This window comes from Heliangelus exortis, chromosome 21 (assembly GCF_036169615.1).
Source record: "Heliangelus exortis chromosome 21, bHelExo1.hap1, whole genome shotgun sequence".
Taxonomy (NCBI): domain Eukaryota; kingdom Metazoa; phylum Chordata; class Aves; order Apodiformes; family Trochilidae; genus Heliangelus; species Heliangelus exortis.
The window spans coordinates 926,452-945,580 of record NC_092442.1 but is presented as its reverse complement, the minus strand read 5'-3'; the positions used below and the strand labels follow the sequence as shown (position 1 = coordinate 945,580).

Sequence of the window (19,129 nt, the reverse complement as noted above, 5' to 3'; positions counted from 1 at the left end):
GGGTCCTCAGGACTCTGTGTGGCTACTGAACCAGCAAGGGAAGCAAAGTGTGGCTCATGACCCTGACTGCTGAGCTGTCTGCATCCCTGCTCCTGTCATAGGAGATCCTCAGCATGGTGCAGAGTGTCAAACCCATGGGGAGATGCAGCACATTCCATGGGGACACAGCCTGCTGAGCACAGCTGATGCCACGGCCCCTCAGAAAGGTTTTTGAGGTTCTGAGCATCTGTGAGGCAGCACCCAGGGGCTGGAGAGCTGCTCTGATCCCTGCCCTGCTGCAGGAGGAGCCCTCCCAAAGCTCAGGCGTGCAGAGACATGTGGGAAAAGGAGAAAACATATCAGGCCCAGAGTGATGTCAACAGAAAGGGACTTTTTTATTATTATTTTTCTCTCCCCCTGTCTTGGTTAGTACATCCTTTTGATGTGTGAATTTTTTTCATGGCCACATGCAGGTTGGAAGCAGCTCTGTGCCTGTCCTGGTCCTGCCCTGCCACTGTTGCAGCCCCAGGAATTTAATTAACCCCTTTCCCCCATCATTTACATAATTGGCAATATAGCACCACAGCTCCCATCCACAATAGCCCTGTTAGTTTCAGAGCAGGCCCAGCCAAGGAGGACTTGCAGTTGTGGAGGAAATACCATTTTACTACTGTAAAAAAAACCAATTTTTGTGGTTCGGATGCTGCAGCCACCGGTGGCTTTGCCAAGAACTTCAGTTCTTGCACAGGAAATGAGGCTCCTTTCAAAGCACCAGAGTGGGGCTGTATATATATATAGCCTCTCTGAAAAGATATTTAAAGAAACATATTGACACTGGCAAGAACAAGAAAAAAATAGCTCCTGGCTGCGGGGAGCGAGGGCTGAAGGCAGCTGAGCCCATCCTGGGGGAGGAGGTGATACAGGGGATTCATTCCCAGCTCTTTCATCTCCAGGAAAATGAGCTCCTGTGCTTTGTGCTGTGTGAACCCCCCCGTGGCCTCCTCTCTCCTCTCTGTGGTGTGAATGAGGGGTGCTCGGGGCTGAATACAGCTCCAGCAGCCGAGGAATGAATCATCTCAGCTCCTCTCTGCAAGGCCCTCTTGGGAATTTATTTCCATCCCCAGGGATATAAAATAGTTTGAATTTCCTTACAGTAAGGGATAACTTTCTCTTTGGTGCAGTCTGGGCTGGAGGGGGTTGGGTTTTGGTTTTTTTTAATATATGCAGAAATAACTCAAGATTTTAATGCGGGTTTGGGCACTGAGGTGGCTGAGCCTCAGGAGATGGATAATTTTGGTGCTAAAAGGGGAGGAACATCTGCCACCAAGTCTCATGGGCTGCTGCAGGTGGCTTTGGACCCCCAGGTGACAATGGGGGGACTTTGCCCCAAGTCACACTGGAGGCTGAGGAGTAAGGCAGGGATGCCAAGGTCTGGGAGCTGTGGCTGCCCCAAAACCTTGTATTCTGGAATTCAGCCATTTAGCTCCATCCTCCTGCTCAGCTGGGGAGAAGCAGACAGACAAGGGGTTTGGTTTTACCAAAGTCCCCATTCAGAGCACTCTGGGCTGAGCCTCATCCTCTCCACCAGCACCACCAGTGACTCCTGAACTCCAAGTACAGGGGTACAGGGCAGGGGGAAGGGGGTGCCTGTCATGAGGAGGGGTTGGCTTGTCCCACTTGTGCTCTTCCAGGAAAAAAACCCTCTGGACAGACCAAAGTGAATGGAATGAAGGTTCAGGAGGGACAGTTTTGGTTGAAGATTGAGAAACTGAAGATGGGGAGGAGGTGCCCATTGCACCCCCCATGGATGTGACACAGGGCCAGGCTGAGCATCACCCATCCTGGCACCTGAGCTCAGGGCCCCATCACCCCCTCCAGTTCTGTAACTCAGTCACTGTTGCTGTCCTGGACTTGCAGGGACCGAGCTGGACAGATGCCCAGGTCCTTGGGCATGTGTGTTTCTCTGTGTTTCTTTGTGTTTCTCTTTGTTTCTGAGTTGGAAAAATGTTTGTAACTCAACAGAAGCGAGGACAGGGGCAGTGGTTGAAGCCAGAGGTTGCCACATCTTTGCAGCCTTGTTATACAAACCTGATGCTTTAACTTTAAAAAATATATATTTTTTTAAATTAAGAACATGAGGTTTAGAAATTAAAAATATTGATAATTATGTTTAAGAAAAAACAACCTCACCACATGGCAGGCAATGGTGGGAGAGTGGTGAGGGCTGTCCCAGGGACACCCTGGTGCAGGCAGGAGAGAAGGCTCAGCCCTGGGGGACCAGTGTGGAGTGTGGAGAATTGACTTAAAACCCCATTGTCCCAAAGGGATTGGGTCCTTCTCTACTCTCCCCCCAGGGGTGTTGGGGCAGCCAGGACACGGGGCCAGCAGTCGGGGGTCAGGCAGCAGCAAGGGGCTGGAGGAAGGGCTGGATCCTGCCCCTAATCTCTGCCACCAGCTTGGCTGATTTATTTTGCATAGTCACCAAATAAGAAAACTTCCTGGGGACAGACTGTTCCCCGGGTGACAGCAGAAACCAGCAGCACACTGATATTTTAGCCCGGATGTGTGAGTCCCAGCCCACAGCCAGACTAATTATACTTTGTGTGCTGTTCTGGAGGGAGAAGGAGCCCTGTTCCCCAGGAGAGAGGTGAAGTCACTGCTCAAAGGCACAGCCAGACATTCAGTGTTTTATCATTGCCTCATGGGGTGTTTGGGGTTGGAAGGGACCTTCAGAGATCACCCAGTCCCACCCCCTGCCATGCCCAGGGACCCCTCCCACAGCCCAGGGTGCTCCAAGCCCCATCCAACCTTCAACACTGCCAGGGATGGGGCAGCCACAGCTTCTCTGGGAAACCTGGCACAGGGGCTCAGCACCCTCACAACAAAGAATTTCTTCCTGATCTCTCATCTCAATCTCCTGTTTTCCAATTTAAAGCCCTTCCCCCTCATCCCATCCCTCCAGGCCCTTGTCCCCAGTCCCTCCCCAGCTTTCCTGGAGCCCCTTCAGGCACTGGAAGGTGCTCTAAGGTCTCCCCATGGGATCCTTCTCTTCTCCAGCCTGAACACCCCCAACTCTCTCCCCCTGGCTCCAGAGCTGCTCCAGTCCTGATGGTTGGTGTTGTGCCATGGGATGGGCTTCTCCCTGTGGCTGCTGCAGCCCATGAGATGCTTCCATAACCTCCCAGTCCCCACCACAGCCTTTGGGCTGGGCTTGTCCATGAGCTGTGCCTTCCTCTGCCTTCCCTGGTGCTTGGTGCTCACTTGCAGGTCCCTTCTTGCCTTGGCTGGAGATGCAGGTTTGGTGCTCAGTCAGGTGGGCACCGTTCCATTATCTGTCCCCACCAACCCAAAAAGCAGCAGTGCTGCAAAGCTGTGACACTGCAAAACCAGGGAGCTCCAGAGCTCCTTCAGCTTCACTCAGCTCAGTCAAAAAACTTGTGTTGTGAGGTTGACTTGAATTGCCCAGAGCTGCCAAATGTGGATCTTGAGGGGCAGGTGACTTTTTCTTGGCTGTTGAGCAAACCAACACCACTCTGCTGTGCATGCTGAAGTTGTTTCTACTTTATTCCAGGCCTTTCATAAATTTACGTGTGACTTTTACCTAGTCTGACTGGTAGCCAGCTTGATGTGATTGCAATAAATCCCAGTTTAAAAGAATAGAATAGAACTGGTTTAGTTGGAAAAGCCCTTTCAGCTCATCAGGTCCAACCCTTCCCCCATCCCTGCCCAGGCCACCCCCACCCCATGTCCCTCATCCCCACATCTCCAGGGCTCTGAAACCCCTCCAGGGATGATGGGGACTCCAGCCCTGCCCTGGGCAGCCTGGGACAGGCCCTGACAACCCTTTCCAGGGAGAAATTCTTCCCCAGCTCCAACCTAAACCTCTGCTAGAGCAACGTGAGACCAATGCCTTTTGTTCTATCACTTGTTCCTTGGAAGAAGAGCCCAGGTTCCCCCTCACACAGCATAAGGCTCTGCCCTCCCCTGGAAGGCTTTTGGTCCTCCTGCCCCAATGCTGCATTAAAAGCTGTTGGCAAATGTGTTTCTGTTCCCTGGGGTTCCCCTGGGACCTCCCAGGAGGGCACTGTAGATATTTGCTGTGCAGAAAAGAGGCAAATTGCAGCAAACAAAGGGAGCTTTGGGAGAACAGACTTCTCCTGCCAGGGCTGGGCTGGAGACTTGCTGCTTATTGTTCCCATTTGTCTCTTTGATTCCACACGAGCAGCTCAGTGCTCTCTCTCCAGTGCATGGCATCACTTTTTATTTTAATGAGCAGATGGTGGCTGAGAAAGTGTTTTCCAGTCCCTGTGTTCACATGGAAGTGAACAAGAATACCAGGTGTCCTAGGCACAAACAGGCTGGCAGGGTGCTTGTGCCAGAGCATCAGAGACACCCAGAACTGTCCCTCCTCCTCCTGAGAGACCAGAAGAGGTGATGGTCTGAGTGCTGAGAGCTCAGCAGTAGATCTCACCCACCTAGTGATGGTCCTGAGGTCCAGCTCCCACCAGGCAGTGTTCCTCCAGGGTTCTGTTGTGGGAGGGCTCTGGGTATGGCTGCAAAGAGCATCATCTGCACAAGTGAGATGTGGCCCTCAGGTCCCCAACCTGCTGCTGGTGAAGGTTTATCCAGGGTGGGGAATAAATACAACACCTGCAGTCCACTGAATCAAGCTCTGCTCAGCATTTCTGGACTTGGCAGCAGGGCCCCAACCTGCTGGTCCCACTGCTGCTGGTCCTATTGCTGCTGGTCCCACTGCTGCTGGTCCCACTGCTGCTGGTCCTATTGCTGCTGGTCCCATTGCTGCTGGTCCCACTGCTGCTGGTCCCACAGCCCTTTCTGCTCCATGGGCATCATGGTTGTCCCTCAGTTACTGTGTGCTGCAGATGCCTCCAGGCTGCTCCCTGTGAGCCACCTACTCCAGCTCCACAACCCCAGAACTGCTCACAGGAGAAGTCACACACCAAGGTCTTAAAGCAGTACTGAAAAGCAGCAGAGAACTTCTCCTTCTTCTGCACTGGTGAAGTTCCTGTAGACTGGGAATGGTTGCCCAGAAGAGATGACTTCTTCTGCACTGAGTAAGTCAATGAAGTCATTGAAGAAGTCATCACTCCTGCTGGAGCCTTTCCCAGTCTGTGACCTGCTGGAGACCTTGTGTTTTCCTACCCAGAAACATTTTGTGCACTTCACAAATGGGAATGAAATGTTCCAACAGAGTCAACATGGCCTGACTGCTTCTGTGCAGACAAATCCTTGTCTGGAGAGGGCAAAGGTAGGTGTAGCTGAGCTTGCTGAATGTTATGGTCATTCCCTGAACCTTGTATGGTCCAGACTGTCCTGCTGGGATTTGTGGAGCAGGTGTCAGGTGAGGTTTTTAACCCCATTAGCAGCCTGCCCAGGGAGCAAGGAACTGCATTTTGGTGTGGCTTGTTCATTCCAGTGATCCCAGCAAGGGCTTTGTGCCCCAGTTCTGCTCCCTGGGGTACCCACCAGAGATGCCCAGGGATGTAGCTGTGCCTCCTCCCCAGCCATGGAGCATCTCCCATCTCCAGGGACCCAGCACTTCATGGACCTGGACCTTCACCCCCTCTCCCCCTGCAGGAGGGGTGAGAGGGGTTTAGTGACTCAGGACAGGACACACCCAATGTTTTTGTGGTTGGGATCCAGCCAGGAGTTCCTGTTGTGCCCCACAGCCCTCCTGCTGGGCACCTCAAAAGGTGACATCAGCTGAGGACCTGAACAAGAGCATCCCCTGTCCTCACTGCTCCCTGGTGAGATGCTCTGGGTCTCATTCTCCTCTGGTTTGTCTGCCCAACACTTGCAGTCCCACTCCAGCTCTTTTTATAGCTCAGAAAGAAGCCTTGGGTTTGGGAGTCATCTGGGAGGCCAAGCACACAGGGAGGAGCTGCAGCTAGAAATAGGGCTGCTCTCTGCTTAGACATTCCAGCTTTATTATTTTTTCAGCTGAAATGTCCAAGTTTGAAGAGTCCCAGTGCCACGAGCCCTGAGCTGGGAACCATGGCCTGCATTTTTTCCACTCGGATTGGGTCTCCTCTCTCCTTTGCCATATTCCCAGTGCCCTCACACCAGCCATGGGGTGATTTTCCCAGGAAATTAGGTCTCCCACCCCTGCTTCTATTTCCCATAACCCCCAGATTTCATCCTTTGGTTCTCCCCGTGTGCCAGCAGTGGTAGCCAAAGTTGCAGAAATGAATATGGGGTGGGGGACTGGGGATGAGCACTCAGGTGTGTGCTAAAGCTGCCAGGTGGTGAGCAAAGGGCTCAGGCAGCTCTGATCTGTAGTTTCTGCCCACTGGGAGGGCAGCAGAGCCTCATCTGCCACTCAGATGGGCAGAAACCAGAGCAAAAAGGAGAGGAGAGTTTGGTGAAACCCCAGAGTTCTCAGCCTGGTAAAATCTTCCAGGACTTTGGCTCTGCTCCCTGGGCAGCCCCATCTCTGCCCCTCTGTCCCACCAGACAATGAACTGGATCACCTCAAGGCTGCCCTATTAATCCCCCAATAATTCACCACCCTTTTGGGGTGTGCCCTGGCTGCCATCTCTGCTTCCCAGGGTTTTCATCCCATGAGAAATGTTTTGTCCTTGCTGCCACTTGTCTGCTTTGGATTCCCATCCTAGATAGCTCCATCTTTCCCATCCCGAGGGTAGGAAAGGGTCATGCAGTGGTCATGGCAGCCTGGCAGTCTCACCAGCAGTGTTCCCAGTCCTGCTGCTTGGTTGCAATGTGCTGGTCATGCCAGTTCCAGCTGGTTCCCTGGTTTCTCTGAGACTGGTGAGCACCTGTATGAGCCTGATCCCTGTGGCTTCTGTGTCCCAGGAGTTGGCTGTCACCCACCAGCCCCCCCAGGAGCCCTCGTCCCTCCCAGCACAGCATGTCCCTTGCAGGAGGATGCTCCATGGGCAGCAGGGACCACAGGCCTCTATCCCAGGTGTGGCCTGGAAGTCTGCAACAGCTGCTGAATTGCTGCAAAAGGATGGAATCGGGTGTGGTTAGGTAGGAAATTTGATTTTTAGTGCTTGGAGAACATCAGGGCTTCACTGCACCAGGCAGAGCTCTTCTTCTGGTGTCTGGGAAGGCAGGATCAGGGCTCCTGTGCTGTATCACAAAGGGGGGTGAGAGATGGTTTGGGAAGAGGTGTCTCAGTTCAGGAACACACATTTTGTCTCTCAGAGCTGCTACCTCACCATTTCATAGAACCATGGAATGGGTTTGGTTGGGAAAGGCCTTTAAGAAGTCCAACCACTAACCCAGCAACCAACCCCACCCTATGTCCCTCAGCACCACATCTCCAGGGCTCTGAGACCCCTCCAGGGATGATGGGGACTCCATCATCATCATCATCATCATCATCATCATCATCCTCATCCTGGCTCAGTGCTGTGTGGGTGTCCCTGGCAGTGATGCTCACCCTGTGCCAGGCAGCATCCTGCCTGCTCTGTGTGCTGTGATTTACTTGCAAGAGCAGAGATTTCCTTCCCAGCTTAGACCCTCAGATTTCCTGAAGCAACACAGAGATCCTGGGGCTGCCTTTCCCCTGTTTACCTCTGGGAGGGCCATCCCCAGGATGCAGATCCCTGACTCCCTCTCCCCAAAGAGCCACCTCTTGCTCTCTGTGCCAGTCCAGATGTTTCTCACCCACATTCCCTGACCAGCCAGGAGGCACAGGCAGGTTTTCCACACCCAGAGCTGGGATTTACCCTCTCAGTTCCTCTCCAGGCAGTGTGGTGGCTGAACAGTGCAGCCCTTTCTTCTGGGGCTGGGTAGGAAGCCAGCGGCATTTGTTTTTGAACAAGGAAAATCAGAACAAACTTAATGTTTTTTAGACTTCAGGAAGGGATTTTGCAGCCTTTTGCACGGAATCAGGGCTGCCTCTCCCCGTGGTGAGTGTCAGACAGGCAGGAACAACACGTAAGACAGAGTTTCCTTTATAGACGGGGTTTTTCCACCTCGGGCTCCACCCCGTGTTCCAACGGGAATTCCAGCTCTGGCTCCTCGGGAGCTTCCAAAACCCAGCAGAACAGCAGTGGGACAGGCACTGCCAGCCCAGATCCTCACCTGGAACATCACCTGCAGAGCATCAGCAGAGCCAGGAGAGGTGTCCAGCCCGGGGAGCATCCCCCACTGCTGCACAGAGCACAGAGCTGATGTACCCGAGCAGGACTGGAATATTCTGCAGTTATAGACCCAGCAGAGAACAGACCCTGTTCCTTCCCTGCCCCTCCCCTGCTCCCCTGCATGGGAATGGACACCCTGTCACTGGGTGCTCATCCCTGCAGTGCTCGGGGATCTCAGGGGCTGCACATGGAGCCCCATCCTGCATGGGTGCTGCCAGCCCTCTGTCAGCTTCCAGCTTAGGGCCTATCATAGCATTACACAGAATAGGTTTGGGTTGGAAGGAACCTTAAATATACAGTCCCAGCCCCTGCCATGGTCAGGGATCCCTCCCCCAGCCCAGGGGGCTCCAAGCCCCATCCAACCTTCAACACTGCCAGGGATGGGGCAGCCACAGCTTCTCTGGGAAACCTGGGACAGGGGCTCAGCACCCTCACAACAAACAATTTCTCCCTCACATCTCATCCCCATCTCCCCTCTTCCATCTGGAAACCCTTCCCCCTCATCCCATCCCTCCAGGCCCTTGTCCCAAGTCCCTCCCCAGCTTTCCTGGAGCCCCTTCAGGCACTGGAAGGTGCTCTAAGGTCTCCCCATTGCAGTTTCTCTTCTCCAGCCTGAACACCCCCAACTCCCTCCCCCTGGCTCCAGAGCTGCTCCAGTCCTAAGCCAGCATCTTCTCTGGACTGGCTCCAACAGCTCCGTGTCCTTCTGGTGTTGGGGACCCCAGAGCTGGACCCAGCTTTACCAGGGGGTCTCCCCAGAGCAGAGCAGAGCAGAGGGGGACAATCCCCTCCCTCCCCTGCTGGGGATGCAACCCAGGACAGGGGGGTTTCTGGGGGTTTCTGGGCTGCCAGCACACATTGCTGCCTCATGTTGAGCTTCTGATCAACCAACACCTCCAAGTCCTGTGTCATTATTAAACCTGTTTTTATTAATTTTGAAGGTCAAACCTGCCCTGAAGCAGAGATTTAGTTGCCAGGAGTGAGCTGTTTCCTTCCTGGGGGAGAGGGGAGTGGGCTCAGCCATGGGGCATCGTCCTGGCACTTGTTGCCCACTGCATGTAGGCAGGTGCTGAGTGGTGAATCCACATCACAGGGAATTACAGTGGGGTTTTTGTAATTTGTAAATGAGTTTGCTTGTTCTGCCTTTTTTCTCCCGGGCCAAAACAGGGCACCTGGATCCCACTGGTCTATTGGGAGGGGGACAAGCCCCCTGCCCCTTTGGAAGGCCTCAGGGTGTGCACCCACATCTCTTCTGGGAAGCAGCCTGAGGAGGCAAACTGAGGTCTCAGTGGTCAGGGTGGGGATTGAGGTGGGAAGTGGCTTTTTTAGCCAAAGAAAGCAGAAGAAACTCCAGCAGCACTTGGAGGAGGATGCAGCCTTGCTGTGAGCTGGCATCACCTGCTTTGCTCCAGCATCCCCACAGCACTTCAACAGGAGCTGGAAACTGTCCCAGGCTCTCCCTCTTTCCTACACACATTTTTCCTGCTGCCCCTGGGCTGGCTGCAGCCTCTGCCTCCCCTCTCTGCTTTGCAGGCAGCAGGCAGGGTCTGGCAGGGCTCTGGCAGCTCCCAGCCCACTGATGACATTTGCTGTGACATTGCCCAACCTGCTGTGTCGGGTGGTTTCATTTCAGGCCACTTTGTTCCTCATTTCCTGTGGGGATGTGCTGAAGCTGTTGCCATTTAGGGCCTCTGGTGGGTGCTGAGGTTTGCTCAGGCACTGCAAAGCTGCAAGAGCATCCCCCCCCCCTTCTCACCCAGCTTTGGGGTTTGCCTGGAAATGAAGCTCAGGAGAAGGTGTGAGCAGGTTCCAGCTGGGCACTCAGCTGAAGCATTGTGCACAGGGCATTGCCACTGGGTCAGAGAGCTTCGGTTCAAGGGACAAGTGAAAGCAGATGGTTAAAATTATTCCTCTGATGGAGTAATTCAAAGGTCACCTGAGGTTTGGAAACTACCAGAGGCAGAAGACTGTGCTCTTTGGGAGACAGAGAAAGATGCTGAGTGTATTTTGACATCACCTCATCCCCGGCCCCTCAGGCACCAGCTCCCCAGACACGAAGCCTCCAGGGCAGAACTTCAGGGCCTCCAACAGAAATTGGTGGGACCTGTGTTTTATTGGCCATCATCAGAACCATCAGCTGTACTGACCCTGACACCTGGGGGCTGCCAAGTGGAGCAGTGTGGAGGAGAAAGCAGAGGGCTGGAGAGGGAGGTGGATGTTGCCACCAGTGGGGAGAGGTGTGGGGGATTCAGGCAGGATGCAGAGGAGCTGTGGGTGCTGGCAGTGAGGAGGCAACACGGGAGCATCAAGCAGAGTGCTGAGGGCTCTGTGCTGAGGTTGTGACCTTTTCTAACCTTGTTTCCTTCTTCTGGGTGTTTCATTTCTCTCAGTGGTGTTGGCATTAGGCGTTACAAGAAGGAAGTGACTTAACTGCATGGGGTGCTGTGTGGGTGATGGAAGAGGGAGCCTCAGCTGCAGTAGAGAAGGGTTCCCAGGTGACCTGGAAGTGGTGGAAGCAAGTGGTCATCTACAAAGCAACTGAGGCTAAGCATGCAGGATTCCATCCCACTGCCACCATTCACTTACATGGCTACTGAAGGGTGTTCTTTGGGGCTTTGGCTGTTGCCTTCCCTGTCCATCTCTTGATCATTGACTCAGAGTCATTTGAGTTAGAAGGGACCTTAAAGCTCATCCAGTCCCAATCCCTGCCATGGTCAGGGACCCCTCCCACAGCCCAGGGTGCTCCAAGCCCCATCCAACCTTCAACACTGCCAGGGATGGGGCAGCCACAGCTTCTCTGGGAAACCTGGGACAGGGGCTCAGCACCCTCACACAAAAAAATTTCTTCCTAATCTCTCATCAGAATCTTCCCTCTTTTGGTATGAAACCCTTCCCCCTCATCCCATCCCTCCAGGCCCTTGTCCCAAGTCCCTCCCCAGCTTTCCTGGAGCCCCTTCAGGCACTGGAAGGTGCTCTAAGGTCTTCCTGGAGCCTTTTCTTCTCCAGGCTGAACACCCCCAACTCTCTCAGCCTGGCTGCACCACAGAAATGCTGCAACCCTCAGGTCATCTCCACAGACCCAGAGACTGAGGTCAGAGACTCACTGTCACTCCTGTCACTGCAGGCACTGCTCAAAAGTCTCTCTCCCTCTGTAAGTGCTGAGCAGCCACAGGAAGGTGTCCCAGGAGCCTTCTCTCCTCCAGGCTGCACAACCCCAACTCTCTCAGCCTTTCTCCAGAGCAGCCCTGGTGTCCCAGCCCTGAAACCATTTTGGTGCCTCCTCTGCACCTCTCTACCAGGTCCCTGTGTGTGCTGGGGACCCCTGAGCTGGGGGCAGTGCCCCAGGGGGGGTGAGGAGAGTGGAGCAGAGGGGGAGCATCCCCTCCCTTGGCCTGCTGGCCACGCTGCTGGGGGGCAGCCCAGGAGACACTTGGCTTTCTGGGCTGCCAGCCCACAGTGACACCTGATGTCCCATTATCACACACACAGGCCTTATCCACAGGGTGCTCCCCATCCATCCATCCATCCATCCATCCATCCCTCCATCCCTCCATCCCTCCATCCCCCAGTCCATGCTGACCCTGGTGCAGGACGTTGCACTTGGCCTGGCTGAATTTTAAGAACTTCTCAAGGACCAGTGGATCCTTGAGACCAGAGGGGAACAAGCTCCATCCTGGCCAGGTCCCCCTGGATGCCACCCCTTCCCACTCAGCTCAGTGTCATCCTTTCTCTGGTTTCCTGCCCTCTGTGCCAGGACTTTCTTCTGCTCCAGGTTTGGATGAGAGGATCCCTCCCTTCTCCAGAGCCATCAGGAGGCTGAACCAGCAAGCAGGGAGGGTCCTGTCCTGACTCCTGTCAGGGGGTTTGTTCTGTCAGTCTATTTCCCTCTCAGATTTTTAATCCTGTTGGTTTTGCTGAGCTGGTGGCTGAGCTCCTGCTCCCCCCAGATGCTTTTTGAGTGGTGTTTGTGAGTCTGGTGCAGTTCCCGTAACACCAAGGGTTGAAGATTGAACAAGGAGCTAAAAATAACAAACAATCAATAACGGCAGCACTAACCCTGGCTGGTTTATTTTTGTTGTTGTTTTTTTTTTAAAGAAAATCTGTATATTGACAACACAACAAAGCAGCTTCCTGGGAAGGCAGGAGGGATGATGGAGCAGGCTCCATGCCCTGGGGATGGCATCCCCACCGATTTTCCCCAGCCCAGCAGGGAGGTGATGCCCCCCGAGCCCTTCGGGTCCCTTCTGCTGGGGTGATGGGGAAGGGCAGCAATCTCCTTGCTGGTCCCACCTGGTGTGGAGCTGGGGGAGCTCAGTACCCCCTGAAATAACCCCCTCCCCCTGCTCTGCTTTGGTGCTGAGCCCAGCCCTGGACCTGCGCCCGCTTCAGCCTGAGCTGCTTTTTCCTCTCAGTTTCACATGCCCAGGAAATTGTGGCATTACAGGGATTTGAAAATGGCCTTGATCTTTTTTAAGCACCACTCTGGAGGGGATATTTTCCCTAAATCAAGATTTACAAAGGTATTTGGGTATTAGTTGGCCAGGGGGATTTTCAGAAGCACCCAAGCACCCTGTAAAGCCACCTCCTGGGCCAGTGCAGGTCTGTTACTGGAAAGCAGCTGGTTCTCCAAACTGGGATGGTCTGGAGGATTTTTTGTGAGGGTTTTCTGAAGGCTGTTGGTTGCTGGATCCCTTGTGAAAACTGTGGGGTGGGGTGGTATCAGCCCCAGGGTGTTTGGCTCAGTGTCTGGGTCTGGAGGAACTCAAGGCACCTTCAGCTGCTGCCAGGGCAGCTGCTCCATCCCTGTGCCCCAAATAACCCGGGGTGCAATGCTGGGGAGGGTGCCTGGGGCAGGTCCCAGCTCCACTTTGGAAGGATGTGGAGCAGCACAGGGATCAGTGCTCAGTGTTGGGATGCTCCAGCCTCCCAGATCAGTGGGAAAAAAGCCATTGCCATGAAGAGGGGTGGTGGGGGCAGTGCTCCTTCTCAGTCACCCTGTCACAAATACTCCCCAGTGCCTGGCATTTGCTTCCCTCTCCTGAAAAAAAAACCTCCTTGTATAGCCAGTGATGCTCAGTCAGCTCCAGAAACTAAACTCAGCTGAATGAGCTATAGAGTGCTCCAGATCTGGAGAGATGCTGAAAAGGGTTGAAAACTGAAAAATGGAAAATAAATAATTTTCTAAGTGGTTTTGCCAACGATCCTCCTATTCTGCTTTATACCTGGAGCTCTGAAAACCCTGGGATCCTGGAAATCCCATACTGGGAAGATGCTCCAGCAGCATCTTGCTCAGTTAAGCTGTGGGACAGGACTAAGTATATCTTGATCTAAGGAGAGCTGCTCTGGGGAGGGGCTTTAAACTGCTCCTACACTGAGACAGCTGGAAAAAAAAAGGCATTCCCTGAGGAGAATGAATTTAAGAGATTGTGAATCCAAGGGGTGGTTTGAGAGCAACCAATTCGGTTCCTTCCCTCAGGGAAGACTTGGGCAGAGATCAAGAGGGAGCAAGAGATATTATTAGTCATCCAGGAGGGAGGTGGCTGCAGGGGAAGAGGGTTTTAAAGCTTCAGAGTATTTTTAGACCTGGTAAAATGAACAGTAGGAAGGTGGGGGATGAAGCAGACCTTGGAGAGAGATGTAAATGCTGCAGGGAGCAGAGGGGCCTGGGCTTCCAGCTCCATCCTGCTCCAGAGCACCAGCTCAGGCAGAGGTTTGCTCAAACAGAGGTAGAGAGAATGCCTTCTGGGTCATTACTCAACAGATCTTCTCAAGCTGCTGTATTGACAAAAGGGCATATTTGCCAAGATGTTTTAGCTCTAATTCCCTTCGTTTCAGTGGGAGTCCATTGCCAAAACAGTTTAAAAGCTGTTTGTGGAGACTCTGTTGGGCTCAGGGAAGATGCTGAACCTCTCATCTTCATCCATCGTGTTCTGGTCTGTACATCCCTGGCATACACACCCCATCCTGGCAGCTCCCGGGAGAACAGCAGGGCTGTGGGAGGACAGGGGCTGTTCCTAGGGTGGTGTAAGGGGTCTCGGGGTGAAGCACTGGAGGGGGTTAAACAGAGCCAGGGGGAGAGAGGAGGGAGCTCTCCACCTCTTGGAGTCACCTGGGAGCCTGATGAAGGAACCCAGAGAGCAGGGAGGAGCAAGGGGCTGCCTACCCCCTGGTTCCCCAGGGAAGCAGCTGCTGTTTTGCCTTCCCTATTCCCTGCTGGGAAATGCCCCTTCCTCCTCCTGGGCTGGAGGGGTGGGTGGGGGCAGCACCTTTGGTGCTCTGGGGTTTGTCAGCTGCAGCCACAGCATCCCACTCTGCCTTTGTCCACAGGGGAATTCCCCCCATCCCACGGGGATCTGCTCTGGAGAGGCTTGCCAGGGCTGGTCCTCTGTAAGCTCAAACCCAAGGGCTGGGGTGCCATGCAGGAGCCTGGGATGGAGGGTGTGGAACTGGGGTGCCACAGTGGCACTGAGATTTAGAGCAAATTACAGAGTCAAAGAATCATTATGGTTGGAAAACGATGACCTCTGGTTGACCTTTAAGATCATCAAGTCCAACCATTAACCAAGCACTGCCAAGGCCACCCTAAACCAGGGCCCTAAGTTCACCTATTGCACAGCCCTGGCTGGATTTGTGCAAGGGAGTTCAGTACAATTCCAGTTTGAGGAAACTGGGAGCAGAGCTGATGGTTGTGCAGCTGCACAGAGCAGCAGGTCAGAGCCTGGGCATCCTCACAGAGCCCCTGGGAACAGCCCAGGAGCAATATGTGGGGCAGGGGCATCTCTTTGTGCTGGCACTGGCATTTCTGTGTGGTGATGCAGGGAACCAGAGCAGGGAACTCCCCTGGGAAAAGCAAGAAAGAATCTCCTTGTGCCCTGCTGCACCCCTGCTCTGGTGGGATTTGTCTCCTGGTGGGATTTGTCTCCTCGGGTCACACTGATCCTTCCTGAGCTCTGTGCCTGCTCGGTGCTCTCTGCATGTTGAGCACAGCTGTGCTTCTCCCCAGAGAATCTGAGTTTCCCTTTGCTCCAGGGTCCCTCCCAAAATTTTCTTTAAATTAATTTTCAGGTTTTCTTCTAGAGCTGCCCTGGCTCTTACCTTTGCTCTCTAGATGAGGACCCTCCTTGCTGTGAAGCCAGTGGTCCTGGTCCTCTCTGCCTTTTCCTGAGTGCTTCCCAGTGGACCCCTAAATTTGGGATCTTCCAGCCTGGAGTGGCTCATCTGCAGGGAACCACGCAGTGACCAGGGCTGTGACACACCAGACACTCAGGCTCAGTGGCATCCACAGGACACAGCATCAACAACAGCCAGAACCATCTTCTCTCAGACCTGGCTTTGGCACCAGGAAAGATGTTTGGGTCAGGGATGAGCTGGTTGGTGTAAAAGCTTGAATTTGAAAAACAAGGTTGATGATGATGAGTTGACTCAATCTGTGGGATTAAGGAGGGATGTTGGGAGCTCAGAGCCTGGTGGTGGGAGGTGGGCAGCTTGGCGTGGCAGCACATGCATTTTGGTGGTATTTACAGGGTGTCACCAGTAAATGCAGCTGAAGCATGGATCCTGCACAGGAGTTTACAACATTTATCTATTTCCCATGCAGGTGGCATCATAGGAAAAGTCACCTTGCCTTGCAGGGTGTGCTTTTTGCATACCTGCCTTAAGGTTTCTTCATGCAAATGACAAATGAAAATCTGATGGCCAAACACTAATTGCAGGGCTGGGGCCTCTGGGACCTCTGGGGGCTTCTTGTCTCCTCCAGAGGGGAGGGATGCTCTGGGAAGAGGGGATGGCATTCATAGGATATCCTGAGAAAAGCAAGGCAGCAGCACTTGCAGTGGCAGGTTCAAACCAATGCTAAACCCAGCTAAGGGTGAGTTAATTAATTCCAGTATCCCATTAATCCAGGGACACCACCAGACTGGGGACTGGGCCACACAGTTGGGACCCAGGATCTCACTTTCCGTGCCAGAATCACAGCTGAGAATCTCTGAAGGGCTTGGCTGTGGGGTGGGCACAAACCCCACTGCCCCTTCCCAGCCAGGGTGCTCAGTTCTAGGTCGGTCTCCTCCACTTTTGGGGCTGGGGTGCCCTGTCCCAGGGATGCCAGGCTCAGTGCTGTGCCCCCCCCCCCCATAGCTCTGCCTTCCTAGCACGTGTGGCAGGGGCTGTCGTCCTTCATTACTTTTGTGATAGGGGCAGATCCCCTCCAGAGGGTCAGGTATCCATGCTGGGGACAAGGATCCACAACTGGGGTCTGCTCCTGTGGCCCCAAGCTCAGAGCAGGGACCACGCTCCACTCCTGGAGGAATTTGGCTGATTCTGGAAACCATCTGGCCCAGCAAAACATATTTTGTCCAGGAAAAAAAAAAAAAAAAAAAAAAAAAAAAAAGAAGAAGGAAAAAAACAACAGAGGAGTTGTGCGTGCAGGGCAGCACATCTGTCTGTCTGTCTGTCTGTCTGTCTGTCCATCTGTCCCAGGGATCACAGCAGAGGCTTCAGCTGCCACCTGAGGAACACCCAGCCTGGGGCTTGGCTCTCAACGCTGTCCCCCCAGGGGCTGTAGTTAACTGGGGGGTGGGTGCAGAGATGGGTGCTGGCAGGGTGCAGGGGGGCACATCCTAACCACCAGGAGTCCCGCAGGGATGTGGGATCCCATGATCTCAGTAAGATCCATCCCAGGGTCAGTGGTGAGCACTGAGTGGACCACAGCGGTCCCGGGGTCATCGGGTCCTATGTAGGGATCCAGGGCCGGGCTAGCACCCCCGGAGGATAAAACCCCCCAGGCTTTTTAGGGCTGTGAAGCTTCTCCCCCTGCAGCCGAGGGGCAGCCGTGACGCTTCTTCTCCTCCTCCCTGCTCAGGGGTTGTTTTTAGGGATTCGCAGACCGGTAGGAGAATTGTTCGTGTCCCCCTTCAGCAGACGCTGAAGTGCCCCCCCAGCGCTGGGAGGAGCGGGGGCAAAGCGGGGATCCCCCCGCCTGGGGGTTCGCCCCTCCCGGCGTGCGGGCAAGGTGGGGGGCAGGGGGGGGTCTGAGGGCGAGGAGCTCCTTTACCCCTGCCCCGTTTAATTGCTTTTGCTGTTGGAACTCGGATGGCCGGGGGAACCGTGTGCAGGTCAGCAGGCAGAGCTGGGGAGTCTGCCCCCCAACCCCCCCCGGGCAATGGGATGGGGCAGGGAATGGGGCAGCGGATGGGGCATGGGATTGGGCAGGGGATGGGGCAGGGGATGGGACAGGGGATGGAGCAGAGGGGGTCAGGCGGTGGGGCAGGGGATAGGGCAGGGGACGGAGCAGAGGATGGGGATGGGGATGGGGCAGGGGATGGGGCAGGGGATGGGGCAGTGGGGCAGAGATTCCGAGCACCGCGGCCGCAGGAGCGGAACGGAGCCCCCCGCCCCATCCGCTCCGCCCCATCCGCTCCGCTCCGCCCCCGCTGCCGACCCCCCCCGCGGGCTGGGGGCGGTGCCGCGGCGGCACTGGGAGGGGGGGGGAGCGGTTCATCGGGGGCGGTGCCACCCCCGCCCCCCCGGGCTCCTTTGTTATCCCGGCGGAGCGCTGCACCCCCCCCCCCGCCCCCGGCTCCTCTGTGCCGCCCCTCGCGGGAGCGCGCCCGTGCGGGTTCGCGTCCCCCTCCCGCCCGCCCCCCCGCCCCCCCCCCTCTGCCGCCGCCGCCGGCGCCGCCCGGCAGAACCTTCCAGCGCCGGCGGCCGCGGGGCCGGACCCCGCCATGGAGCTGGGCAAGGTGGTAAGTGCGCGGCCGCGGTACCTGGACCCCCGGGGGCTCCCTCCAGGACCCCCCCGGGATACGCCCCCGAGATCACCCCCCCGGAACCCTCGTCAGGCACCCCTCCAGAACCCCGCCATATAACCCCCCGGGATCCCCGCACCTTACCGAGGATCCCCCCGGAACACCCCCGGAAGCCTCCGCCCCCCCAGCATCCAGGTTCAGTCCCGCAATACGGTTTTGCATCCACCGAAACTCCTTCCCGGGGAAGTTCGCGCCCCCCGGTGCCGGTGGCTGCCGGCGGAGGGTCAGGGAGAACGGGGGACGAGGGACGAGGTGGCAGCGGTCGCCGGGCAACCCCCTCCGGGGGTCGGGGGGGCCTGGTCCCCATCTTCACGGCCGTCTCCCGGTGCTGCAGCAGCCCGGCCCGGGGGTTGCTCTCACCATCAGTTTCACCCCGTCCCCCGGCTCGGCGGGTGGTGACACAAATGGGCGTGTCCCCGTGTCCCCAAATACCTGTGTCCCCACTTCCCCGCGTGTCCCCGCATACCTCTGTTCCCACGTGTGGTGCTGCCCCCGGGGGCAGCGATTCACCGGGGCATTCGGGTTAGAAACGAGTTTGTGGTGAAAAGGGTTTTTCCAAGGTCTGTTTCTGCAGGGAGGAATGTTCATCCCCTGCGATGCTTACCGGGGAACAGGGATTCTGGTGTTCAGGGTGCTCTGGCAGAGCTGGGTTAGGGACACAAAGGTCCCCTGGGTATGGTCCTGGCTCCAGGGCAGGATCCGGACCCGGTCCCATTCCATGCACTGAGCTGCTGCTTGGCTGGAGGCATCACACAGGGGGATACCTCCCAACACTGCCAAGGCAGCCCTGGGCTCCCCATCCTTGGAGCCACAGAATTTGGGAACATCCTGCCAGGGCAAGGTGCAGCCCGGACCTTCCTGACGGGGTAGAACTTCCCAAGGAAGGTGAGTCCTGGGATAGCAGCTGGACACACAGTGCACATCCAGAGATGAGCTCCTGCTGTCTGCTCCCCATATCCTCCAGCCTTGCTCCTTTATTTCCTTCTGTTCCAAAAACTGCCCAAAAGTTTCTGTTTGCTGGGAAGCAGAAGACTCTGACTGGGACAATTGGGAATGTTTCCGGAATCCTTAAAGGCAATGGAAGACCTCCCAGAACCACTGACCCTGGAAAATACAGCCATCCTCCCTTCCCAGACAGACATCATCACTGCTGGAGGAGATTATCTTCACAGAAAATCCCCACTTACAGTGAAAAGCCTGACTAGCAGAGCAGCC

General features: G+C 55.4%; 1 protein-coding gene across 2 annotated transcripts in view; it reads left to right on the top strand.

Moving 5' to 3' along the window:
• The window catches only part of HIP1 (huntingtin interacting protein 1), a 47,384-nt gene that overhangs the window by 3,916 nt on the left and 24,339 nt on the right, over positions 1-19,129 (top strand). The window contains exon 1 of one of the 2 annotated variants that reach the window (XM_071765270.1): positions 17,601-17,851. The exons of the other annotated variant lie outside the window; for it this stretch is intronic. Within the exon in view, the coding sequence (XP_071621371.1) occupies positions 17,834-17,851 (18 nt within the window). The 5' untranslated portion in view covers positions 17,601-17,833. Of the gene's footprint in view, positions 1-17,600; positions 17,852-19,129 lie in introns of those variants that run through there. 2 annotated transcript variants of the gene reach the window in all.